This window comes from Anopheles coustani, chromosome 3, assembly GCF_943734705.1.
Source record: "Anopheles coustani chromosome 3, idAnoCousDA_361_x.2, whole genome shotgun sequence".
Taxonomy (NCBI): Eukaryota; Metazoa; Arthropoda; class Insecta; order Diptera; family Culicidae; genus Anopheles; species Anopheles coustani.
In genome coordinates, this window is record NC_071288.1 from 22533122 (window position 1) to 22560247 (window position 27126).

Consider the following 27126-nt stretch of genomic DNA (forward strand, 5'->3'; position numbering starts at 1 on the left):
CGGGACAAAATCCCGTCCCAGGATCCGGGTCAGGGGCTTAAGTGGGCGGATAAGATGAATGGGTTAATTGCAACAATTATGTCGCGCCGCCAACTATACAGACACGATATGCGTGCCTCAAGCACCGTTAGCGAACGATGGAGGCTGACAAAAGAAAAGAAAAACACACCGGTCTTCGGCCCTCGCACCCACGTCGGTGAAGGTTTTTTTCGGGGAAACATATATTGAATAAATGATTTATGAAAAGCTGCACTGTGGGTTGCACTGAATGTGCGCCGGTAAAAATAAAATAGAGTCTATGCCAAAAGTGGGGTTTAAAAATAAACCGAAACTCGTTACCAGGGCAATGGTTACCAGGGAAATACCCACGGTTACATTGTGGATTGCAATTGGGACGAAATTTAACGTCCAAGTGAGCTGTCGCACAATGTCAATACAGCTAGATGGTTCGAGATGTCGATTCGCTTCAATCGGAAACAAGATATTTTTCCTCCTCTTCGGCTTCGGGGTACCGTTCGTCCGATATCGGTTCGCAAAATGAGAGCAAAATCACAGACAACACCCGGGTGCTATAATTGGAGCTACTGTGCGTGCTGCAATTATGTCTCCCCATCGAACGTGCTCCGGATGTGTGCTGTACACCCACACACGAGTGGGTGCCGCTGTTCCGCGGAAAATCCCGAACCTGTCTCTGTTTACACTTTAATTAAAATCATGTTTAAAGACCGTTTGATGGGCATTTGGTAGCGCATGCTACCGGCGAGTTGCGATTAATTGATTGGGTGGTGAATTCTATTAAGATAAATTTAATGAAGCGTCTACGAGCTACATAATGGCACGGACAGGGCGTGCCGAAAGGGGCTGCTGCTGTATTAAATCGTTTTTATTATGACCGCGGTTCCAATGGAACAAGTGGGCCGGTATAAATAAAAAAGTTTTTTTTCCAAAAATCATATTTTATAAAACCAGCAACATTCGGTGCGTGGTTCATGTAATGGATATTCTTGGAAAATCGATGATTAAAATAATTTCAGCCCGATTTACCGTAGCAAATTTGTATCAAGTTACATAATAAGATACAAAATGGAAAATGATAGCATAAAATTGACTTCTGTTTAAAATTGATGATGAAACAAATTAGTATAAAGTTACATAAGAAACGATTAAACATTGAAAAGGATAGGATAAAACAGACCTCTGTTTGACATTGATGATGAAGTATTTAATTTAGGCTCATTCGATGACGGAGTTTACAGCATTATGTATTTAACAAACATGAATGCATGAAATGGTTGCCATTACAAAAATGGTATGAAAAATAATTGCATGATGCATCTACGCAACAGTTACTTACAAAGCGCTCGCTGTAAAAATGGTTCTTCCTGTTTTGCTGTTGGGAAATCAAAACCGTAATGAAAGGGTAAATTTTCGCAGTAAATGAAAACTAGTAAAACCATCAACCGACGAGTGGTCAAACATTTTTCCATTAACTATCCGGTCTTTCAAAGTGCATTCATGATGTTTTCGTTGTAATCAAAGTGGTAAAAAGGTGAGGTATCCAATGACCAAGGCAAATGCTGGGAAGTACATTTTGTTTTTTTTGAGCTGACGAACAATTTTCTTTCTTACTTACTTACTATTGAGTACCGTCCTTCACTGCTGTAAGTCTGGCGATTTTAAATTCAATGAAAAATGCATAAATATTAAAGCAAACTTGTCCCTCACACGCTCCTTCCTGTGGGGACTGTTCGCTGCTAACTCTCAATTTCCGTTCTCCCCTTCTGCTACCCCTTTGAAACGAAGGTAGCCAAAAGTCCTTGGTCAGGGTAATAAATAAATTACCATTGAAACGCGGAATCTGCGGAGCGTGATTCATCGCCCACCGTCGCCCAACTTCGGCCCAACTTCGGCCCGGAAGAAAGTGTGAAATGCAGCAGCTGCACAGGGTCCGGCTAAAGTCAACGGGTAAGCCGGAGGCCAAAGTTATGGGACTTAAATGAGCATCGGGCGCCAGGGTAGAGGGGTGTACAATGGACTACCCTTAGGAACCACACCGCCGATTGAAGGAATTATGCGGAGTTAATGTTGGCTATTAATACGAAATTAATTGCCACTATTTTGCACCGAGGCGTTGGCTTGACCGCGCTTCACTTCACGCAGCGTGTGGATGTGTGTGTGTGTGTGTATGTGTGTGTGAATGTGTTTTGGGAATCCGTGGGCTTTGTGGACACATCCGGACGATGCCGTCACTTTACGGCGAATCGTCTGAAGGCGGGCATGTGTTGGCAATATGTCGCTGCTTAGTGGTCTTTGTAGTGGGTTTGGGTGGTTTAACTTCGAGCATCGGTCAGAAACCTTCTGCAAAGGACTGCCCGTCCGATCGTATGTGTGACCGCGGAACTCTGGTGCTGTTGGTCCGGAACCGTCGTTACTATTGCATTCGAATGCACTTTGATCGATCCTGGCCGGGATTCGGGCCGCATCAAAAGCAAACCCGTCAACCGCAAAGCCAAAGCTAAATCAACCGTGTCGGTGTTGAACCGGGTCGGTTAGATGCTGGTGTACTCGTTCCGATGGTTCTTTCCACACGCTAGTCGGTGGAGTTCAATGATGGCCCGCCTTCACATGCATCGTCAAGTCGGCGTCGGTGCAATTCGGCAGTCAATGCATTTGCGTTCTTCTGAAATCGGCTCGCACGCTTCAGCAGTGAATGTGGGAACATTATTGAGCTCAAAAAGTAATTCCTTGAAACGAGTTTATAGCGAGTTTCTACCGTAGGCGAATAATATTCTACCACCAGCTGAAACATAATTGCATATTAAGTTGTTCACCAGGAACATCTTCGCTCGTGGTGCATCTAACTGTCGTCTGATGACTATCAAAGCCACTTTAGCTAACTTTGCCACCGACGAGCACCAGCATCCGTTGATGCATTGCACACTCTTAACACGTTTAAAATAGTCCCACCTCCCCCACCCAAATGCAGCAAAGTTTCCACCGTAAAGTGTGTGCGCACCACTTGTGCACAACGGGTTTGTGCAACGCTGTTGAGGTCATTGTGTTCCCCGGTAGCGCGTGTCCCTGTTCGGGTGTTGACATGGATTTGACAAAGTTTTGCATATTTTACGATACCGGTGCGGTTGCCAACTGTAACGTTCTGTTGCGGCCTACCCGCTCCTACGCCTGAGTTATTTCTTTCAGCTCTAGTTTCCATGTTTTTTTTTCTCTCTTGTGCACTTTTCGTGTGCGCTGGTCGGTGCAGAACCGTTTCCAGCTTTCTGTCAGTCGTTCGTTTCAAAATATCATCATCGGGTGTGGATCGACTGGGGGAAAAAATAGAAAACGAGCAGGAATAAGCTTCAGCTACTCAGAAGGACACTGTCAAACATAGAGCATGTGCGTGTGTGAAGTTTCAAAGGCACATGGAGTGTTATGGTAGCCAGAAAAGTGCTCCTCTTGAACGTTCATCCGACGAACGGGAGTCGACCGCAGAGCGTGGGAGCGACTTCAAATCGGATCAAATGGGTTTTCCGGCGGTCGTGGCGGGTCGGGGAAGCATGTGTGTTCCCGATGCACGCTGAAGTTCGGTGCCGTTTCCGGAAGTGTTGCTTGAAATGTAATAATTTTCTTGCCATTGGCAGATCTTGCCCGGGCTGGACCACAGTGCGCTGCTTCGGCTGTGGTCGGGCATCTATTGCACGGGACTGACCGGGCTGAAAGGCAACTTTTGCCAAAGACAAACACTGGCCGATATCTGCTAGGGGATGGATTTTGAATGTAGTACATGCAATTTTTCCCTTTGCGTTCACTGGAGTGCAACAAATTGCCATTGGAAAAGCGGCCTTTCATATTCGGTAGGGCTGACTAAACGAACTGGCATGTGTGTATCCGAACGAGTCACAAATCCTAGATTTATTCAAGCAGAAAACGATTTCATTCTCAGTCGCTTTCATATGTAAAGCGCTCAAACTCTTTGCTGGACGATGTGTATGATTTAAAACTTTTTACTAAAAAACCTTAGTCCAACGAATGGCCAATCCAATCAGTTGAGATATTGCAAGAAATGTGTGTCATTTCATCAAACATTTTAACTTCCGAAACGCGCACCCGAACGCAACGGTGACCAACGAGTCTTTTTATCAGTTCGTCGGAAGCAAAAGGAAAAAAAAGGTCAAGTTGTAATACCGTATGGTTAGGACTTCATACGGACTCCCGGCTGTCGCACTAATTCTGCACATTGGCTAAAGTTTCATTTTTTTTGCACTTTCTTTTCTCTTTCTCTCTCTGGTTTTACTACAAATGCCACCTTCCAAAAGCTATTCTTTTATTGCAAAACTTTTCCAATTAAAGAGCTTTGATTTGGCCTGGCCGGTTTGTTTCATCTTCTCCAACTACTTTCTCGCCCCGACAGCTCCCGAGGGATGAGGCCAGAAGGTCGGGAGAAAACTACAGGGGTCGGGGTAAGTGGAGATTGGAGGATTTGTTTTCATGACAAACGAACCCAACGCCCTGGTGGTCCCTGGACGCCACCGCGCGATGGGCGCTAGTTTTTTGTCCATCCTCATTCTACGTCGACAAATGGCGGACGGTGCATAAATCTTGCGACGTGTTATCTTTGGCTGCACTTCACTCGGACGGACAAATATTATAGCCCAGAGAGAGGGAGAGGGAGAGAGAATGGAAATGGATTGGTAAACATCAGACGATCGGGAGGTTTTGTGCAACAATTATTATTGATCCGTTCAAAAACGATTTTATCTAAATCGGAAAAACTTGTCAACGGATTCCATGGAAGTCTTTTGCGGGAGGGTGGTGTATATATGTTGATTTTGTGCTGTTTATCCTTCGAATTCGGGCCTTATGGCCTCGGAACGACCAAAAGCCTTATGGTGAATTGTATCAATTTGCATCAATGGCACCGAAGGCCTTTGGCATATGGATACTTTCGACCGTCTGACTTCCGGGAAGCTGCAATGTTACCATAAACCAACCAACAAAGATTGGTTGAACACATCGTTTGTAGTGGCCGCCTTTTCCCTGGCGGGCGGAAAACGTGAGCCCATTCTGTCTCCAGGTGCAGATCGAAAAAAGAGCTTCAGCTGAATTGCATGGTGAGACCGGAGCGTAATCAAAGCACAAACAACAGACACCACACCAGCGTATGGCCGTGGGTTGAAAAAGAATGATAAACCGTCAGACAAACCGTGGACCGTCCAGGGAGGGCCAGGAAGTAACGCGCGCCGGAGGTCTGAGGCTGAGTCAAACAAGCGATTGCACCGATTTGGTGGTACGAATGTGTTCAAATTTGCATTCAAATTCGCAACGGATCGACGGCCGAGTGCCGGTGCCGGTACGTACTGTTTATCTAACCGGGCATCCCTATGCGCTCTGTCGTTCCTGGGTGCCGGGTGTGGGTTGCAATCCGCCCTCCGGCTGCACCGACTGTCTCAAGTTCAATGTGGTCCTCACGTGAAACAACACGGTCTCGTCGGGGCGAACATACGGCAGAGATTTACTCTCCGCTTCCTCGAGTCCAATCTATGCTTTGCATTTTTCTCATGACATTTTCTCACAACCATACCTGGTACGGGTTCGTCTTTCGCTCGCTTCCAAAAATAGGGATTGAACCTTGTTTGCCGTTGGGGGAAAATGACAACACGCTGTAGACATTGTGTTCGTTTGCGCTACACAGTGTTGAACTTTTTTGTGAGTGTTTTCCTTTTTTTAAATTTTGCTTCACTTGACATCGTTTCCATTGGGCCGTGAAGATGGGAAAAATACTTTAAACTAATACGTGGTTCTTCGAAACTAATATGTTGCATGTTGAGAAATTCTTTGAATCCAGGAAACAATGTTTCACACGAAAATATCAAAATCAATCATGCGTGAAAAGCATTGATTTGTTACGAATATGCATACGACTTTTTAACGTTCTTGAAAATAATTTTTGATTCGCTACGACAATCAACAAACAGAGCTGATCGTGGAATTGGACTCACCAAACACTAAAACGACTTACCCATCTCTACCGGAATGGAGCGTTCGGGTGTGCATCACCATGGAAAACCGAGGACTTCGGGAGAATGATAGTAAAATCGCGATGGCTGAATCGTGTGTCGATGATGATACGTGTCATTCGAGATGCAACATAGTTCCCCTCCCGTTCAGTGACGGGGGGTTTTCTTCCAGCTACAGCATCCCTTTGAAATAGGGGATGTTTCGCATTCCAACGATTTCCCCGGCGCAACCAAGGGGTAACCATGGAAGACTAGAGGGAAGTGCCGTTTTACGATTGTCCTTTCTTCTTGCAAAACTGGAAAGGCGGCTGATTTGTTTGAGTCAGAAGGAAATGAATTCCTTAAGGAAGAATTCTGGTTTGCTTTGTACGTTCATTGCATGAATGTAGAGAGGAGATGAATCCATATTATTTTGTCGAGATGGAAAACTAGTAGATAGAATCAAATCTAATTGTTATGCTGTACTGATTGTTTCACTATATCAATTATTTTTATTTTTTTTAATTTAATTAATAGTTCAAATTATTGTTATTGTACTGCTGATTGTTTTCCTAATGGAGTCTTAAAACGGGTTTCCAAACGAGGCAGCAAGTAAAAGAAAAATTCTGGAACAATTTTTAGTTTAATATTTACATTGCTTATGTTTGTATCTCAACTCGTTTGAACGTATGTATTTCTTACTCTCGATATATTTCAAAAACTTAAACTTTAAGTTGATTTTCAGTTCAAGGATCGTATGAAACTGAACGATGTCATATGAAAATTATCATAAAACTCACAACTTATCGAAAATATGTTATCTTCAAAAAGTCTTCCGTTGTTACATAATCTCATCAAATCAAATTGATTCCAGAAACTTTCGGGAAAAGTTTTCTTGCTCCAAGTATAGCTACCGCTGATATTTAAGTTTAACTTTCAACAGGATACAGCAAGGATCAATTTAAGTTTACTTTCAACAGGATACAGCAAGGACACTTTATTTAAGAAGTGATACTGCGCATGTCAATGGAGTATAACGTTTTGGGTGAACTTCATGTTTTTTTATAATGGACTGTGATGTGCTTTTTCTTGATTGTTATACGGTTCATTACGTTGGCCCGTTTTTGCACGAGTTGTATTATTTTTATAAAATGTTGAATGCAAAACTGTTTTGAAATAGCTAGAACTTAGGTAACTTAATTTCTTGTAAAAGCCACCACGTAAGGCAATTATTTCTTTCGGATGAAAGAAGTTTGAGTGGTAGCGTTCGTCAAGCTTTTCTGGCGTGTTATTTAATAACAGCTGCTGTACAGTTTTCCCATTACTACAGAAAAGTTCTTGTCAAAGTATGCAAAAGCTCCTATTACCAAAACTTATAATAGTTTATTTATGTTCCTTCAGGGATTATTTCAAGTAGCTTTCTAGGGCTCAAATGATGGAAAGTCGTGAAATCAGTCACATTTATACTTTCAGATATTCGCAAGTTCGATTTATGCAAAAGTTGTTAAAATGGAAATAGAAGTTTTTCAAAGTTTGTGCTAGAAAATATCAATCTGCTACTTTTCCGAACTTTTCATGACTTTACATACGATTTTGTCCGAACACTATTGCACCTGCGATATTGAATTGGCGACTTAGTAAAGACACTTCTGATGGTTTCAGTATGATTGTTAAAAATAGGAGAATACGTATTTTCTTCAATTTATTTTGAATTTTTCTATAGAATATAGTTCATGCTTAGTTACCATACTTATTTGCAAGTTTATTGAAAATTGAAAGTGAAGTGAAGTGATGATGGGTGAGCTGAAAGTGAATAGTATGATGGGTAAAATAGTATTTTGAGCGAACTTTGTGTTTTGTTATAATGGATTGTAATGTGCTTTCTCTTGATTGTTATACGGTTCATTACGTTGCCCCGTTTTTGCACGAGTTGTATTCTTTTTAAAACATGTTGAACACAAAACTTGTTTGAAAGAGTCAAAAGTTTTATAAAGTTCCTATCTAGGTTACTTAAATTCTTGTAAAAGCCACCACGTAAGGCAATTATTTCATTCGGATGAAGTAAGTTGAATGATAGCGTTCATCAAGCTTTTCTGGCGAGTTAAGGGAATAACAGCTACTGTAAAGTTTTCCCATTATTACAGAAAAGTTCTTGTCAAAGTGTGCTCCTCCAAAAGCTCCTACTTCTAAAACTTATAATAGTTTATTTAGGTTCCATCAGGGATTATTTCAAGTAGCTTTCTAGGGCTCAAATCATGGAAAGTCGGCGTAAAACTATCTGGATTATATCCGAGGGTGAAATCAGTCACATTTATGCTTTCAGATATTTGCCAGTTCGTTTTATGAAAAAGTTGTTAAAATGGAAATAGAAGTTCTTCAAAGTTTATGCTAGAAAATATCAATCTGGTATTTTTCCGAACTATTGAAAGTTGAAAGTGAAGTGAATAGTATGAAAGCTTCGACAAGCTTGTATTTTCTTATGTCCTTATGTGATATCAGCTGAACACGAACTTGATAAAAAAAACACTGGTTTAAAAAAACACCATTAGTTAGACTTTTTATTGATTCTTCTTTACTTTTTCGGGCTACATTGCAATCGTTTTGCCCTCACATTTGAGGCTTATCGTTCGTTTTCACTAAGAGACACACACTAGCCGTTCGCCTCTTACTGTTCACTAGGAGCAAACGAATCCTAGCCCACACTCCAACGCAGGCAAGTCGATCGTCCACTGTCGATCTTAGCCTAAAACCCTATGCTATGTACAATGTTTATTGGAATCGTTCTCTGCAGGCCCATTTTTCTTCGCGGTTTTGGCTCCAGCGCTCCATTCCTAACACTCGAGTATATGGTTCATCTGTACATTCATTCAAAACGGATGCTAATGGATAATTTCAATTCGATAACTGTTTCATTACATCTAGCCACGCCCGCGGGAGCGCCATCCTGCCCAACCCACCTCGCTGCCATCTTGGTCTAGTTGCAGTAACAATTAGCCTTACGGGTTTGCTTACGGAACTCTCGGAACTAGCCGCTCGTACTATGTACATTGGGAAAACAAGGGAAGCTTGGTTTTTGGGGTTGGTTTAATTTACCGTCTTCGGTCGCCCTTCAGCGGGCGCGATCGTTTTCTCGCGGTTGGAACAATTTACACTAGACGAGTATGTACAAATTAGCTACGGACAGGTATCGGGTACGCCATCGACCGCTCGGCGGACACGAAAGCAACGTTCATCGGCGTTGACATTTGCAATAATTAGCCTACAGCACATGGTACATTTGCGTTAGCTGCTGCTTTATTTGCTGCTTGAGAGCTGCCTTTAGCCCCCGCGCGTTCAAACAAAATTTCCACAACTCTCGTAAAACTCCCAAACGTCACTAGAACTGCGTCGACTCGTCCATCGACGGTTAAACTTTTCAAATACGGTACAAACTGTATCGGGTGGATACTTAGATGTTAGGAGCAAACTAACTGTCAACAAAAGTGGAAGAAAGAGAGATATAGAGAGAAAGGGATAAAGGCAGAGAAACGGAAAAGGTTGAGAGATATGGTGCGGGCGTTGAGGAACACGGGTTAAAGATATGGTCTGTTATTTCGATTCATTTTGATATTCTGGGTTGGATATGCTAGAGGGTTGACCTAACGAGCTTACGACGTTTTGTTTAATATTTTTAGAGACAATTTATGATAATAAAAAGAAAGTCTTAAAACTTATTCTAGAAAAGCAAACCTATTGATTCGATTATTGAAAAATCTAACAAGAATTCAGTTAAAAAGAGTTAGTTCATACCGGAAAGGGTGGGTTGGTTATAGTACTTTTATCTAATTCTAACCTTTTTTTTGTTGTAAAATAAAGTGAACACAAGTGGATCAAAATTCTCCCTGTTATTTTAACCTCACCCAGGTATACAGCGTAAATCAAATGCATACTCTTTTGTTTAAAACTTATCATCAAACTTCACGTTGGGAAAAATAGTTTAAAACATCTCTCGATTCGTTCCCTGAACGAATATTGCTTAGTAGCGCAGTTCGCACATTCAATATACAGTTTGTCTCCTCTACTAAGTGATTAGCTTTCCTTCGTTTTAGCCCCACTCGGGACCTGTAGGTGTGGTAGTGGTTTTGTGTTTTACTGTTTTGTCTCGTTTGCTTTAATGGAAGACTGTCTCATTGTTTTCTCTTTCCTTACTTGCTTAAACATTCGTTACCAGATCAGATCGCCGTTCACCTCTACGCGGTCGGTTAGGTACGTAACGGAACTAATCGGGAGCGGAAGTACGATTCCGTCTTTACCTCACACTACAAGGGTTGAAACAAAACCAGAACGACTGTTGCGATACGGATATGCTGGAGGGATATGCATGTGGTTGTTGTGAAAAAAGGGGATGCGAATGCTGAAGAGAGCTGTAACCAATTTCGTATGAACCCCCGCGTGGGAAGATATGGTTCCGGGTAGGAGGACGATATGCTGAGACTAGTTGCTCAAGGTGATACGTAGTAGGCGAGGTTCAGTCGTAGCTTGCTGAGGCTCTCTCGACAAGCACCGAGCAGGAGTGGACCGCTGCTGCAGGAAGAAACTCGGAAGCAGGATGAAGTGGACGATAACAAACGGAGGAACCGGAATGCACACTAGCGCTCTTTCTACACACAACTCTCCGGCCCGGGCAGCGTATCGGTGATGATGTGCTGCCGGTTCCGGTTCTTCGTCAGCGTCGCACCCACGTTGGACGAACCGGACGACGGTGAGGGCGCACTGCCAAAGTCGAGCAGATCCGTCACGAACTCCGAGCCCGAGTACCGGTACTCGGGGTTACCGGTGGTGCCTCCCATCCGGCCCACCGTGCCGCTGGTGGCCGTACCCGTACTCGGTGTGCCGCTGCTGCTGGCGCTGTTGAGACAGGATTGCTTCAGGTTGCTGCTACTGCTGCTGTGGCTCGCGTTGCGATAATCGAGTGGATTGCTGCTCGACAGCTCGACACCCGGCTGCTGGTACTCGCTGCCACCCATCCCGCTCGGTAATCGGCCGTAGCCCGCCGTCCCATCGCCCAGCGGGGAGCTTTTGTAGGCGTACGGATCGACCAGGGGTGGCGGATTGTGGTTGTACTGGAGCGCCGGTTGGTAATTCGGGTAGGGCTTCTCGTATTCGAGCAGCTCCGCCGAGTACTTGCTGGCGGTGCCGGTGGGTTGTTGTTGCTGCTGCTGCTGCTGCAGCAGACTGTAGCTGTTGGCCGTGTCCGCGGTACGCTTGAGGGTGCTCTGCCGGCTGGAAGGGGTTGATTTCTGCTGCGGTGGATCGTAGCCTTGGGTGGCGTAGACGGCGCCGCCCGGTTTGCCGCCTCCCATGTCCTTGATCGACTGCACGCTGGCCGAGCCCGTCTTCTGGGCGCTCAGGATGTCCGGTTGCTTCTCGACGCCCTGCTTGAGCGTGTAGGCGACGACGTACTTCTGCTGGCCCATACCCATCTCCAGCGGTGTCGTGACGGTGATGTCCATGCCTGCAATCGACACAATCAGTGAGGTTAATCGAGGGAGACGAACTCGTTGGAATCGTCATCGATCATACCGATGTGTTTCTCTTTGCCATCGCATAGGCCCGTCCCGTGGCCGTCCCGCTTTCGGCGGATTGCCAGCACGACGACGAGCAGGACCGCGATGCCGATGGTGAAAAGGGCTCCCGTCAGTAACGCCGCAATTGGGAGTATTGCAAAGCCGTCGGTGTCATCTGGAAAAAAGTAAATATAGACAAATTAGAATACCTCAAAAGGTTAAGATAGACAATTTCCAAAACGCATTGAAAATGGTTTCACGAACATTTGAAACTACAATGTTGTTTATTTAGCAGGGAGTATAATTTTCTTTTATCCATACACGCTTCTTCCCAACGCTAGGAAAAATAACAACAAACTTGAATCATATAATGCATCAGATCAATTTTGTTCTTTTTTAATTAAACAAATTTGGAACACTTTATAAACAGTTGCTATTAATGAACCAAGTTCGGTTTTGATCAATTTTGATTAATATTTTATGAAAAAATGAAGTAAAGGTATTTGCGTTGATAGATGTTTAGAACGGAACTGGTTTATTGACGACACCATGAAAACCGTATGAGAAAAGGAATGTCATAAAAGCAAACTAAAAGGAGTCGTAAAAGTAAACACAACTAATAGCATTTCAGTAACCATGTCACGATCAACTCAATTGTAGAATTTGGATGGATCGATGTTTGTTCGTCAAGTTTGGTTGTCAAATTATTCAAAAACAGATCCTTGAAATCGAGAATAGACAAGAGCTAATTGATAAACATCTACAACTTATCTACAGTAACTTTACTTAAAGATTAAGCTCAACGCTGATTCGAGTGATCGAAAAGCAGCTGTAGATCGCTTGAATGAAAGTTAAACTTTACAACATTGTTATTAAAATGCTATTAAATGGCAGCTTTGGAAAATATTTAGAACATGGACTAATTTGTTCGAAGTAACAACTTCAGAGGACATTGTTTCCCTAGCGAAGAAAGTTGAGAAGAGCTGGCGCGTTCAGTGATAACTGATTGTTTAAAATCATTCATCCAAACACCGGCAATTCCCGAATCAGTGGGAGAAACATTCTACACAAATCACAGCACCGGCAAGTGGCATACCTTGCAGCTTACCTAGCATACGCTCCCCCCGTCAAGACGGGGAGACGGTAAACCAAAACTAAGGAAGGAAGGAATGAATTGAAATGAATAAAACATGTCACCCGGTTGCATCCGCTCTCGGGGCACGGGCGGCATCACTTCATCTATTTATTATTATTGTGCACATGGCGGGTATGGTGAGCACATTTCCATTATGCACTTCAGACCGCCTGGGTTGAAGCTCGGTACCGTTTTTCGCCCACTCCCGTCCTCACCGCCCACCAGGCGCCTCCATTGGCAACCGAAGAAAACAATCGTTTGTCGCAAAGCAGCCGTTAAATCCTCGGCTCGTTTTCTCTTCTCCTTTGCCACCGTTGCCAGTGGTTTTAGTATACATACGTGGGTGTGTGAGGTGTGTGAAAAGCGTGGTGAAGTACACTCGTTCACCAAAACCAGTCGGTCTGTCTTTCCTCGTCTTCATCCGCAATCCCGAGCCGAGGTTGCGGAGCGTCGAAGCGTATGATAAATTCTTCATCGAGCGGCAAAAAGTGGCATGGGGTGTTTGGAGAGTCGCCTGGGGTAAGAAGTTTTACCAGATTTCCTTTCTCGTTTGATGGCCGGAACAACCCGGGTGCCGACACGGTTTTGGCCCACGCCAGTGTAAATCGGTTCCGGGGTACAAAGAGCACAAACAAACTAATAACTTAGCACCTTCAACCCTTGGGATGCATGTTTTTTTCTTCCTCGGGTGCGTTTTTTGTTCGTGTGTGCGCTTCAACTTACCGCACAGCTAACGAACGACGGTTTTGTTTGCTTTTGTTTTTGGCGTTTGTTTTCCCAATACCCAATTTCCCTTCCCAAAAACCGGGCGTCCGAGTTGGCTGGGAAATTTCCCGGTCCTCAAAAGGACGGTAACAAAAAGACGGATGCGAAGAGAAGAACGTTCGTTTGCAAATCCGGTTTTTGTGCGAGCTTCGGTTTGATTCCGGTTGAATTTGCTGCAAATGACGACTGGAAATTCGTTCGTTGAGTGTGTGCACCTTCGGTGTGTTCTCTTCGGGATGCGGGTTCTTCGAGCGAAACCCTTCTTACCAACCACTTTCCGCTAAAGCAGAATCAGTAGCGGCTCACATAATCCACACAAGGAGGTGAAAGGGAAATGCATGAACATCGGTTAACGGTTTCGGTGTCATAGCATAGTGGATGGCGAACGCAGGGGGAAACTGGTGCAAAATGCAGCCACTCGAAAACCCGGCCAGGGATCGGTCGTAGTGAAAGCACTTTGGAAAATGAAACAAAAACATCTTCCACCACCATCAAGTGCATACCTCCAGAGCGGCGAGCTCGGTGGTGATGGTCCTGTGGTGGGTTTTTGTTTTTCTTTGCATTCGCGGCTAAAGAAGGACGAAGGTTTTCCTTTCCATGGATGTTTGTGCTCGTGTGTGTGTGTGTGTATGTGTTTGTGTACATGCGGGTGATCCGGTGAAAGGTAAAAGCTCCGAATGAAAGTGGAAAGCTTCCAGCTCGATGGTGTCATTTGTCTGAGACAGCTTTCTCTCCGGTCCTCGGGGTCTCTTCCGGGCCCCCCACTCCCTCCGTACCATACTGGTTGAACGGAAATGGTTTGAATTTTATTGCCCACTAGCGCACCCATCTTCCACGTCCAGCTATACATTTTCCTGCTCCCCCCTGGTGATCCTCCGTTTTGTGGTTTATTTTTACGAGTAGAAAGCTGAAAAGAATTGTTCGGCCCGGGGCAAGGGTAAGGTAACGGAGGGAAGAAGCAGATGGTAGACTAAAGAAAACCCGTTGGAAAAAAAGGACAAGTTACAACGATCGGACGGAATTTTGGAGAATATGGCGCCCGGAGGAGAAAAAGATGGACACAGTTTGGAAAGATGGACACCGTCGGCGCAGAAGGGCGCAGAACCCGCTGCGGTAGCCAGATTTAAGCTTGATGAGTTTATCCTGCAAACGATGGCTGCAGGGAACGCTTTCCATCTTTCTCTCTTCCACCCCACCTCCGCCTCCCTCCGCCGTTTCGATGATGCTTAGCTCCCGCTTAGTAAACTATTTCCAAAGTGTAATACGGTCCCGCATTCGCCGGGCCGAGTGCTTGAGGTCGGTGCATTCCGACATAAACTTCGACGGTGCATCGACGGTTTTTCCGCTTCGCTTTTTCTGCTGACAAATCTCCCCCCCTCCCTCCCTCCCTTCTCACGTTCTTCGTTGAGTTTTTCTTTCGGTCTCCTTTGGCCGCCGACGGAAAGGATAAACCCGCATTGTATTTGTCAACGGTTTTATCCGCTTTGCTCGTTCTCTTTTTGTCCTGGGTTTGCGGTTGCAGTTCGTACGCTTGAAGCTGGGTTGTTTTTTTTCTTTGGTCAGTGTTTTTCTTTCAAGAACCCCCTTTTGTGTGTCTGTGTAGATGAGTGTACTTTTTATGGCAGCATCGAAATGGGCATCTCGATCGGTTAAAAGATACTGAAACCGAGGTTTTAGCTCCTACCTACTTAATGCACTTCACTATGGGTCGTCTGGTTGTGCATTTTTGAGCCGAATGAGCCGAATTTCAGATCGGCCAATCTTTAGTTCCAAGTGGGGATTATTTCCAAAACGAGCCTTATCTTCGAGTCGATGAATGTTAGCGCTATAAAATAATACAAGGAGGTGTCATTTCGATGAAATGGATCAGGCCTTTCGAGAGCAATAATATATAAAATATGTTCTTCTAGAAATGCATTAACTCTGTTTTGGTTTCACACACTTTAGGCAAGAGTTGTCTTTCGGTAAACAAAATCTTGTTCGAACATGCTTTGTTAATAACGTTCCATTGAAAACGATAATCAATCCAGCTTTTGAATGGATTGGCTGATTCCATGTCTGTTACATTTGCAAATTAATATTAATATTATTAACATAATTAGTTTTAGTAAGTAATATTTTGTACAGGTCATTGTTTTTGCTTGGAGAGGACAAGAACATTTCAATAATCGGTAAATGAATAATATCGGTAAATGAACCAAAGAATAGCAATCAATTATCTACAAACAGCAACAAAACTTTCAATACTTCATTTGCAATAGTATAAATTGTTCAATATACATGTAATGTTTGATATTTATATTCTGTTATCAAAAAGCGTCCAATGTAAGAAGCTCGAAAGCGAACTTATGCCCTAATGATCAAATTATGAGCAAACTATTCCACACTCTTTAGGAGAACAAAATCTTTCAGCTAAAACCTCTTTTGCGATTCATTATTTGTGCAGCCGAATGGAACGATGCCTTTTGTGTGAACTATACAATAATATACTTCTTTGCAACACGAACCGTGAAGCGCCGTTAGTGGCCTCAGTTCCACTCAATCTACAATGTATACGAGATCGCTTTTATTGTTCGTAAAATGGGAAATCTAACCAGTTTTTAAAGGAGTTTTCCACCCCCGATACAATACCCTTCCCTTCCATAATCAACACCGGAATGAAACACATCAGCTCGGCTTCCGATTTATATCTCACCGGCCGTTGAATTTTATTTCCCATACACATTTACCGCGCAGAACCTGTACGATTTCAGCATACAATAAACATAAAGGGCAGTTTCGAGATAGAAAAAGCACACTTGAAATCATTCGCCGGGGGTTGAAACTTTCAATGAGCGGGTGAAAGAAATCGGTCCCATGAATAGTCTGGCTGTTTCGTTAAAAATGGAAAAAGATCAACAGGAAACTGTGAAGTGGTAAGTTCCCCGAGCAGCAGGTTGGGAAAAATCAGTAAAATAGGATAAAAAGAAAACAAAGCTAAAGAAAGAAAATCACTAAAACATTCTTTGCATACGAGCACATTCTATTTTGTTCGTCGTAAAAACGAGCGAAAAAAAAACGAAAACAGTGAACCGGAGGGGCAAAAAATACACCACATTCAGCAGAATGGATAATGACGTTGGATATGCTGCTTTTATGCTCCCGTGGACACATGCGTTCAAGGATATTCATGGACCGACCCGAGGAAAGCAGGGGGAGGGAAAAGGGTACGCACCGGGCGGGACATTCGCACGATGTTTTGTGTGTCAGCAAGAACCTTTCGCAAAACCGGTTTGGTTCGTTCGCCACTTGACGCCCGGCCAGCCTCCGCCATCCCCGTGAACGTGGTACAAAAAAAAAAAAAAGGAAAAAGACTCCATCCCCCACCCACCGAGGGTGGGGTGCGATCGGCGTGCAGGGATGCGTTCTTTCGCAACAAACAACAACACGCTCGGCAAGGTCCCCCGAACCCAGCATTGTTTGCAGCATCAACAGCGAACGCTACTTTGGGTGGACGAGGAGTAGAAATACCGAAAATAAAAACGAAAAATTGTACTCAAGAAAATGCGACCAACAGCGGCGCGCCGAACCGTCCGGCACACCGCCCACCCCGCACCCTTTCGACTTGGTTGGTTTTGTGGTACGGGTGCAGTGGGTTTCGTGTGTTTTCCTCCTTCAAATTATTGATCCCACTTTTTACGACAACCCGTCAGCAAACCGGTCCGGGGTGCCCGGGTTGATATCCGCCGCCCGGTTTTCCGTATCGGACCAGTTTCCCAGCGGGTTTCGCCGGTCTCCGTTCCCTCCGGCAAAGGGAACGCGATCTACTATCGGCTTGCGTATTTCGATTGTGCTGACCGAAGCACATTTGCATATATGCAAAGTGTCGTTTTGCAGTACATGTGTTAAGAGTTTTCGTTTTTCCTTTTGCCGCTTTGCCGCCCGCTTTATCTGCACGCGCCCGTTGACCCGTTTTTATTCGTCGTATATTGTGCGATCTTTCCCGTTTCTCGTCGTGTTGCTGCGTCCTTGCAGCAACCCCCCGCCTTCGTGGGGGGGAGCCTTCAGGGAACCATCCTTTTGCCTTCGGGAAATGTGTGGGAACGGTTGCCGGAAGAAGACTGCCCTTTCGAGAGCGTTTCAAAGGTATACCAGCGAAAGGATACCGCTCGGGCGCTTCTTGCGTCGAGTATGTGTGTGTTTATATATGTTTCCCTATGCTTTTTTTTATACATTCTTCTCTATTTTATTCCCTTTTGCCATTCTCTTATCAAATGGCGCGGGTGTACGCCCGTTTCTTGCTATCTGGGGTTGTACTTTTCAGTGGGGATCGGAGGGACGGGGGGGTGAAAAACCGGGTTCGCTTCGAGCGAGGGTAAACACCGAAAAGTTGGTTCAATCGATCGGTGGGAATTGGACCATTTTTCCGATCGCTTGGTTTCGCTAAATAAACGATAAACGGTTTCCGTGGTGAGTGAAGCGGTGAGGGTGGAGTGGTTAAGGGGAGCTGAGAAATTTTCATCCCCCCCACTCGCAAGATCCAGAATCGATTCACTGAAGAAAACTCGCATTTTGGATGGTCGCCTTTTGAGGGGGGGGGGGGTGGACGAAGAATCCTTAACTAAGCCTCAAACTGAAGGCTAACAAAATACACTTGAGCGTAAGGGTACAGTCAAGGGTTAAAAATAACCCCGGAATGGTGGTTGAAAAAGCGGATGTTTGGAATTGTGGTTTGACGAGGGCTGTTTCAAGGTTTATTAAAATAAATATCGACAAACCCAAGCTTGGACCGTGCTTACCTCAAACCTTTATCCCAACGAAACCTTTCCTACGAGCAGCAGACAATCAATTGACCTCAAGGATGAAGCATCGTTCTAGGGCTGGGAGAGAAATGTCCCTGACCTAGTCACGGTGAGACATTTTACGGCATCACACTCCCCACAGCCCGGCGCAATAACCGTCTGACGAACACCTTCTCCCGGTTTGCTGGGAAAACTTTCGCCATCCGGCCACGAACCTCCCCACTCGAGGGAGAGTCCCGAGCCGGAACAAAGGAGCAACACCCCCGGGGACATCGGCAGCGTGCGGCAGATGGAGCGAATGGAGTCCATGATTGATAGCAAGGACTTCATCAATTGCCGGAAAAACCACATCGTACGGCCGACGCTAACGAGTGCGCTGAAAGTGGTCCCGCCAGCCTGGGAGGAATATAGTTCCAAAGGGAGGGGGTGAGTATGTTGGAAGAAAGGCAGCATTTTTCTCGGAAGGGAATGTTCCGTGCGGGAAGAACTACATTTGAGGCGCGGCTCTCGGAATCGGCTTTAGTGGCCTTACGAAAGATGAGTGGCTGGAAGTGGCCCGCTTTGCTGGTGGAAAACCCGGCCATCATGCAGACGAAGACGAGGAAAAGCTAGACACTAAATTATCGTAAAAAATTCTCACGCACCCTTCCCCTCCATCCATCAAAGTTTGATGGGCCGGATGTTGCATTGTGCTGAAGACGGTGTGTGTGTGTGTGAGCATAGAAACTTTTCTATCTTTTTTCCTCATTCTCAGGGCATGGTCACCTTACGTAGTCTCTCACCCATTAACATCCTCACATAATTCGGGTAAAAGGGGGCGAGACTTTGGTTTCGATTTTTCACACACACACACACACACACACATACACATACTGCCAAAGGCCAGTTCATTGTTGTCCGTCTGCGGAAGTGCTTGTGTGTATGTGTCTGTGTGTGGGCAGTAAATCGATCGCCATTAAAATTGATGATGATTATTTATCGTGTATGAAGAAAATCCATTTATTATAATGATACGGAAAATAAGGAAAAGCCTGCACCTCGCTGCCACCCTTCCCCGGGAAGGACGCTCGCCTCCGAGATGCGATCTCTGTGCATGTCGTGCACAGTGGTGGTGGTGGTGGTGGAAAAGTGGGTGACGTTGAAGCGAACGAGCCTGTTGCGGCGAACGAGGAGAAGAAAAACGTTCCGTCATTTATCACAATTTTGCCACGGATTTTCTCGCCCATGACCGCAAAACGGCCGGCACCCGCGCCACGTTTCGGATTGGGGTGGCCGTTTTGTCTCGGCGTGGGAGGCGGATGGATGCTGGAAAATGGGGGGGTGCGCTCGTACTCGATGCAGGTCCGCGCCCCGGGAACCAAACCGTTTGTCCCAGGCGATAAAGCGAGAACAAAGCCGCTCGAACGCTCGAATGAAGTGAAGTGCGCGCCAAGTGCGTGAACATCCTTAGCCCCGGGGCCTCGGTTTTCATCACTCACGGCACCTCCCCCCCCGGCCCCCTCCCATTCCATCACAACATCCGGCCCGTCGATGATGGGCTTCCGGTCTTGTTTACGATTGGAAGTGAAAATAAACAGCCGCCGCGGCGAATGAACCGTGGTTCCGTTCCGTTTGCGTTGGTTTCGTTACGCGCCGGCGGATTTACTGCGTTTGTACTCCGGGGTCGTTCGCACGTTCCCTCTGTCCTTTTCGCCGCGGGAAAGCGCCATGCGATCGAGGCACGCGAACGCGGTTGAATTTGTCGTGAGTTCGAGTTGGAAAGTGTTTATGTAGTATTTCTTGGGAAGAGTGGTAGAACAAATCCAACCAAAAAAAAAAAAAAAGGTAAAAGCGAAGTGTTACGAAGTGTTGTTAAGTGTTCAAAATGACAGACTCCTCGAGGAGTCGCGCTTTGGTACAGCCTCGCTCGGATCAGAACGATCGGATGCGTCTGGGGCCGAAAAGCGACGGATAAGAAAGTTGTACGGAAAGCAAACCTTCAGGGAACGGTGGTGGTGGTGGTCCAATGGGGAGCAGTAAATTTATTTCCGTTTTGCCGCATTCAATTACCGAAGCGATACGTTAGAGATGTTGCTTGCTTACTCTTTTTTGCCCCCGTCTCCCTCTTTTTTACGGAGCTTCACGAGTTTTTCGATCCTTGCGCTAAGCAAGCACGCACCGCCCGGCTTCAATCACTCCCAGGCTCTCTCTCTCTCGCTATTTCGCCCGTGTTCCGTGCAATCACGCAATTACGACCCTTCACCCCACCACCGCTTCCAGCTCATTGACGCTTTCCAGCCGCCGAAAACCCACAGCCACATGAATAAGTAATGAACCGCGCGGGAATTGAGAATGGATAAAGTTTTTATCCCACTCGGCCGAAAGATCATCGGGGGAACCCCCCCCCCCCCCCCTCGTTGGGGGGTGGTGCCACTCGGTCGATCCCTTTTATCCTCGTCTCGCTCCATTGACACCGTCATGCCGTTCCTTTGGTTGTCATTTGCGGGGACACTCCGCGAGGATTCGTCTGTGTGGCGGAGGCAGGGGCGCGCGCTTGTGGGTGGTGGTCTATAAAATGTAAAACTTTTTAATTGCAATATGGGGACCCATTGCGAGATTGGCGGAAACCAATTCCAATTGCAATAAAACTTTGCCTCCCATGGTTCAGCTCGCTTCCGCTACCCTCTGGTTGCGCTCGTCGCGTTCGGGCTGGATGAAGATTCTCCCGTGGATGGCAACTCGGAACTCGGATGCTGGAGCGAGGGAGGAGGGAAAGATTAGGTGGTGCAGTGGTTCCGGTTGGGAATTAGGGGACCGTTGATCCGCACGTGCATAAAAATTAACGCACCGATGGGTGACAAGTTTGTTTCGAGGCCCAATTTTCTGAAACGCCTCTCCCGGGGGTGGGTGTTTGTATGTGTATGTGGGTGTGCTCACAATGCACATCGATTGACACACGGACACGACAACCGGCACCCGGGCACGTTGTACTCTTATCGATTGGCCGGCAGGCTGCGTTGCGGACGGCTTGGATCGGGTCGGGTCGGGAGATTAGCGAGGTTTTTCGCTCGTGAAAAACTTCACTCAAGATGAAAGATAAATTCGTGTCAGTTGGAGTTTTTCGTACATGTTGGCCGGGTTTGCGTTGGCAGGGGAGTTGGCGAAGTATGTAACTGACGTGCGGGGGAAAAAAGTAAACATCCTTTTTCTTGTTTTTAAGGATCTGTAGTACAAACAGTTTGTTTTGGAACATGGTCAGAGGTTGAGCCATGAAGCGTCGGAAAGTTTTTACATCAACGTACGTTTGTGTAACGTAAAGGTCAGTGAATTATGGTACTCATCTTAAAGAACGCAGAGTTTAAATTTTTTGAAACAAAAATAAACCTGAAAAGAGGCACTGCTTTTGTTTTATCAAAATTGCGGCTATGTACCATGTAATAAGAAGCTTTAAAATTGTACATGTTCAAAATCTCATTGTTATTTTGAAGCTATGAAGAAGGAAAGTCGTTTACTGGTAACTAATTACAAACATATTTTTATTGTTTAAATCGGAGGCAAAGATGTCGAGGCGACCATTTGAAAAACAATTATGAGCTAATGAAGGTACCGGCTACGCTTTTCTAAGACCCTACAAAGGATCAATTTCAAGAGATGATAAATTGATATATTTTTAGCGTATTTAATAGAAAATTATGGTTAAAAAAATATGATTCCAAAAAGATGTTCCTATGAAATCTGTGTCTAAAGTGTTTTCTTTGAATAAAAAAAAGCAAAACTCTGACACAAGTTCTTACAACCGATACCGGGATGCTGAGAAAATCGACTGTCTTCAGCAATACGATTGGAATCGAAGCAAAAGACGATAGTACCAAGCATTTGATAGCGGTCTGGGCAAAGCCCTCTGCTAGAGAGGGTGCATCTTCGAAATTGCCTTTCCAGTGATAACATTTTCGCAGCACGAGGCTGTAAACGTGAGAAACATCCTCTGCCAGCGCTTGGCGGTGGGTCAATTTGTTAGCAGTTTGATTTGAGCCCCAAGACGCTGGGGGCTCGCTATTTTTCAATACCTCCCAAGACGGATAGACACCGCGAGCCCCCACTAGCCCGTGCGCTGGTTGATCCGACCCGAGTGGCATCGGGATATAAATAACTAACCATTACCGGGCCGGTAAACTAAACTCCCAGCAACTGCCGGTTCTTCCCAACCACCGTTACAGCGCTGGAAGAGAAATCGCATTTTCTAGCGATCGATTCACTTGCTCATTTCGCGTTCCCCGGGAGAGCATTTGAAGATTCATTTCTAACGATTAAATAAATCACCTCGTTATAGTAGTGTGTAGCGGTTTGCCGAGCGGGGCGTTCGTTACTTTTCCGATCATCGTGAAAGGTTCTCAAAGCCTGCTATAATATTCCATCGCAATGACAACGGAAAGCTTCCTCTGAATCGTTCGCTGGAAAAGCTAACCGAAAGCCACACAAGGATCAGTGGTGGATTGAACAAGGAAATGTGGAACAGAATGAATGGTGTTTGTGTGTGTGTGTGAGTGGATGAGGGTGTCCAATAAAAACAGCCCACTCATACATCGAGCAAAAGCAACGATTTTTTTCCGTTCTCCAACAAATGCGCTATTCAATATTTTTCCCCGCTTCCATTTATCTTATTGAAAACTACTTCATGAAAAATGCTACCCACCCAGCGCTGCAAGAAGCTACGACCCGGCAAGTAGTTCCCGCATTTCCGTTGCATATCTGCACCAAAAGCATAAAGCATCCGAGCAGAGCCGCATCGAGCTGGTGTGCAGCTGTTTGTGGTGAATCCGTCGCTTCCGAGTTCACACTTTAGCGCCCGCAGCTCGAAAAGAACAACCTAAAAATCGGCCCACGCCGATCCCGGTTCCCTGCTTCCATCGTGTGGCCTGGTTTTTCCACTCCAAGCGGGGGGGTTAGTGGTACCGATTCGCGGGGTCAGCATGCCGGGCTTCAAGCCAAACCGTTTTCGTTTTCGGTTTGGTTTTAGCCGGTGGGTGATTTAAAGCTTGGTGAAGCCACGGGCAGACCGCGTTTAAAGTGATCCGGTTTAAAGGATCCACCACCAACCAGTGGGTTTGTGTATGTATGTGTATCTGTCGAAGCTAGAGCAGTCGGTGTCTTCCGTTCACGATTGAACGATCTTCGGTGCGAGCTAACGGAGCGATTGATTGATTATTCATGAATAGGTGATGAACGAACTAACCAGATGTTGTTGAGTGGGCTTTGCGCTATGAGCAGTCTGCCGAAACGCTCGGAACGGCGGATGATGGGATGACGATAACAACAACAAAAGATAGAGAAAAAAAAGTCTCAATGAAAAAGATACCAGCACAAGGCTCGCGAGACGGAAAAACTGGAGAAAAACAAGCGCTCCATTCAATGGCTTTCCTGCTAAAACCAACTTGACATCGGCCTGCGTGGCATGAATCGGTTCCCAGGCGCTCGTTATCGGTGGTTCGCTTAATTCTCCACAATTCCGCCGATGCGCACGACGACGATGGTTGCCGGAAAACGTTCTCTATATTCCAAACAAGTGGAAAGATCGAAGGCGAAGGGAGGGAGAAAAATCCAAATGCTGCCCAAACATAGAAAAACTCCGGATGATCTGGTATCCGCCTGAGTCTACGAGAAACTTTTCATCTTTGACCATCGCCGGAGGGTCCTGCCACATCCGGGCACTCTTTGCTTTGCCCTCTCTCCCCCAGTTCTCCAATCCTCCCCCATTTCTGGAGTGCTGGAGTGTCCGGGACCATTAGGGAAAAATTGAACGGTCTGTTTATTCCGGCCGAATTTAGGCGACTGGCTGCTGACAAAATGTGCGCATCGTAGAAAGTTTGTCCCCGTCCATGCCATGGGTCGAGGGCACCATTCCTGCTCCCCTGCTTCCAACCTTATTTTCCCCTCGATCGATTTGATGTGCGGCCTGCACCATAATAAACACCCGTCGGAAAGAGCGAACCCCTCGGTGATGAGGTTGCCATGAGCGACTGGGCGCCTCCATCACGTTTCGCCCCACCCACTTACACCCACTTGGAGTGGAGCGCTGGTGCGAGGGTGTGCTGGGCACATCATCGGAAAATTTGTTTACATCGTTAGGGAAAGTGAGTGATAACTTTTCTCACCATCATCTCGATCTCCCGCTTTGCGATGGACGGTGGGCACGCGAAGGGTCACACGTGACAACGCCGACGACCAGTCGCACGAGCCAGCGACATGGGGATCGGAGAAATAAAACACGTTGCAATGGCCAAAGTTGGGGCGCAAAATTACGAAAACATTCTATTTGATGTTCTGCTCGACGAGTAGAAAAGAACGCTGCCGGTGGGGAGAGAGAGAGAGAGAGTGAAGAAGTTTTCCTAGCACGGCCGGGCGGAGGACAACAGATGAGAATGTTAGGGGGTGGGGGGGACAGAAAAGAAAACAAGCAGTCCCGGAGACAGAAAAGCAAAAAACGAAACAGAAAAAAAACCCAGAAACTTTTCTACCTTCCTGTCTGCTAGCTTGTTGCTTTTTGCTGTTGCAAAAACTCAACTCCTACGCAGAGGAAAACAACGCAAACGTAGGGGAGAGAAAATAGACAAAAAAAAAACAAAAAAATCGGTGAGAAAAAGTAATGCAAACAAGTTTATTTTGCGAACAACCAAATTGCGACGATAAATGAATTGTGTGAGCAGAACGCAAACTTTCCTACGAACGGTAGATTCTAGCCCGAAGTGTGTCTTAATGAGATGGTGTTGTAAATTTCACTCGACTCGGTGTTTGTTTCGATGATTTGGACTTCGAAAAACCGTCGTTATGTAATTCTCGGCCACTAATTGTCATTTGTCCGGGGGTGGCGTCAATGCTCGTAGACTGATGGAAAGTTTCACATCACAAGTTTCAACTGCAGACACAATGGGACAGGAAACTGGGAATTTCACCACTGAAAAATGGCGAGCGCTTTGCCGAACAAGAGGAAAACACGCTCGAACACACGCGGTACCGTTTCACCTTCGTCGGGCCGTGGGAACAATGAACGACCGACATTGAAATAAAAATAAATGATGGTAATTTTTGAACTTTCACACCGTCCACATCTTTCCACATGTGCATCCGTGTATGGGTGCCGTTCCATTGATGTGTCCATCGGAGAGTTGATTTTTTCTACCAACCCTGGCGCAAAAGTAACGTTAACTGGTTTTCCACCCTGCGGCTACGAGTGTGTGGGAGCTTTTCCCACGGGAACGGCGCCCACCCAAGGCTGTACGGGGACGTGCGTGGGAAGGACGGCGTGGTGACGGGAGATAGAGTCCCGTATCCGGGAGGTAACGTGGTAATAATCGGAAGAATGCAGCAACAAAAAACGCGGCTCTGGAAAGTCTCTGGTGGAAAATGATGCTAATGGAAGCCGCCCGCTCGGCTCGGAAGGGTGGTGTAAAGGAAACAAAAAACACACCCCCTGCCCCACGGGCACCTTCCGCACCCACGCACCCTCGGTTGACCTCCCGTGGCTCTGGTTTATCTTTGCGACTGTTTATTAAATTTACGGAAAATTAGTTTTAATGTGAAAAGATTACCCTCGGCCCGGCCCGGAATCTGGTGTCTGTTTTCCTTTACTGTGAACCTTTCACGGGGCGGCTAGTTGGCGGCCCCTTTACGCTGCCGGACAGTGTTGCTCGCCCCGTGCCCTCGCTCTCGGGCCCCGATGCGCTTGAGCTAGAATGGAGTTCAGTTTAGAATTTCTTTCTTTCTCCCCGACCGATCTTCCCGGATGGCGAAGATAGTGGAAGTGGAAAGAAACCAAAATAACAAAAAGTGCTAGAAAGATGGTCGCAGAAAGCAGTTTGATAAGGAAAATAGCTTTGTCTTGATGCCGCCAAGTAATCCAATAACTTCCAGTGGAGCAGCAAATCGACAGCAAAAAATAGCCGGGAGAAAAACGCTGCCCAGTCGGGGGGGGGCTTGGCGGGTTGGATAGGAAAGAAATTTATAACAGTTCACAGGTTACGAAGGTAGCGGTGTTCGTTTATTTTTATGTTTGATTTGACTCCCCCGGACCGCCGGCAAGCACCACTTGGACGGCCCACTGGACCCGAAAGGGCTGTTGTTGGGAAAACTTTGCGCATTTGCCCGTACGCTTCGCTGGAGTGGTGTCTCTGGTCACCAAAACGGACGGGAAAAAAAAAATAAAACAACCAACTCCTTTTTCCGATTGGCACCGTTACCCGTTCGGACTCGCACCGGCCAGCACAACCGTTTTCCCGAACGGCCGGTGGAAAGACGGGAAAACACAATCAAGATACTGAAAATTGCGGACAACTTACCGGTCCTTTTTTCAGCTTCATTAATTGCTATATCCTCCAGGATCGTCGGCTCGGAACGACCTTTCTGATTCACGCTGTACGCTATCAGGTGCAGAGTGGGTGTGTAGGATTCGCTGGGGATTAGTTCTGTGGAGAGAGAGAGACAACAAAAAAACGTAAGAAACACACAACAGAGCGATACACAAATAGAGGAGTGAAAGATGAAGAGCCTAGTGGAGATAAAAGAACTCGAAGCGCCCCACCAGAGGGGATTCAGGTGAAAAGCCTTACAAATTTCACAGTATCACTTGAGACATCTTGGAGCATGTCGGAGCACTCCGCAAAATTATGCCAGCAAAAGCAGGTTGCTCATTAAAAGATGAAGCACTACGAGCAAGTGGCATTGGCCGGGAAATAGATTGATGGTGATACCCGGTGGAGTTTAGGCCTTACGGAGAATAGGGGGGTTTTTTTTGCCTTGTTTTGCTTTGGGGTATCATCTACATGCGGTGAGTTACAAATTATACCAAGCAATAATATTCTACGAACTACGGTAATCAGAGCACGGTGGATTCGTTTAACAATTTACCATACTTGGAAAAAGGTTTTAGT

At 45.9% G+C, this 27126-nt stretch overlaps 1 protein-coding gene across 1 annotated transcript in view; it reads right to left on the reverse strand.

Annotated features, from left to right (window-relative positions):
• Window positions 1–10636: 10636 nt before the first annotated feature.
• LOC131272672 (uncharacterized) overlaps window positions 10637–27126 on the reverse strand; it is an 88810-nt gene continuing 72320 nt past the window's right edge. The window contains exons 15-18 of the mRNA XM_058274498.1: window positions 26536–26661; window positions 11559–11717; window positions 10894–11490; window positions 10637–10818 (exon numbers count right to left, since the gene is read on the reverse strand). Of these exons, the coding sequence (XP_058130481.1) occupies window positions 10637–10818; window positions 10894–11490; window positions 11559–11717; window positions 26536–26661 (1064 nt within the window). The remainder of the gene's footprint in view (window positions 10819–10893; window positions 11491–11558; window positions 11718–26535; window positions 26662–27126) is intronic.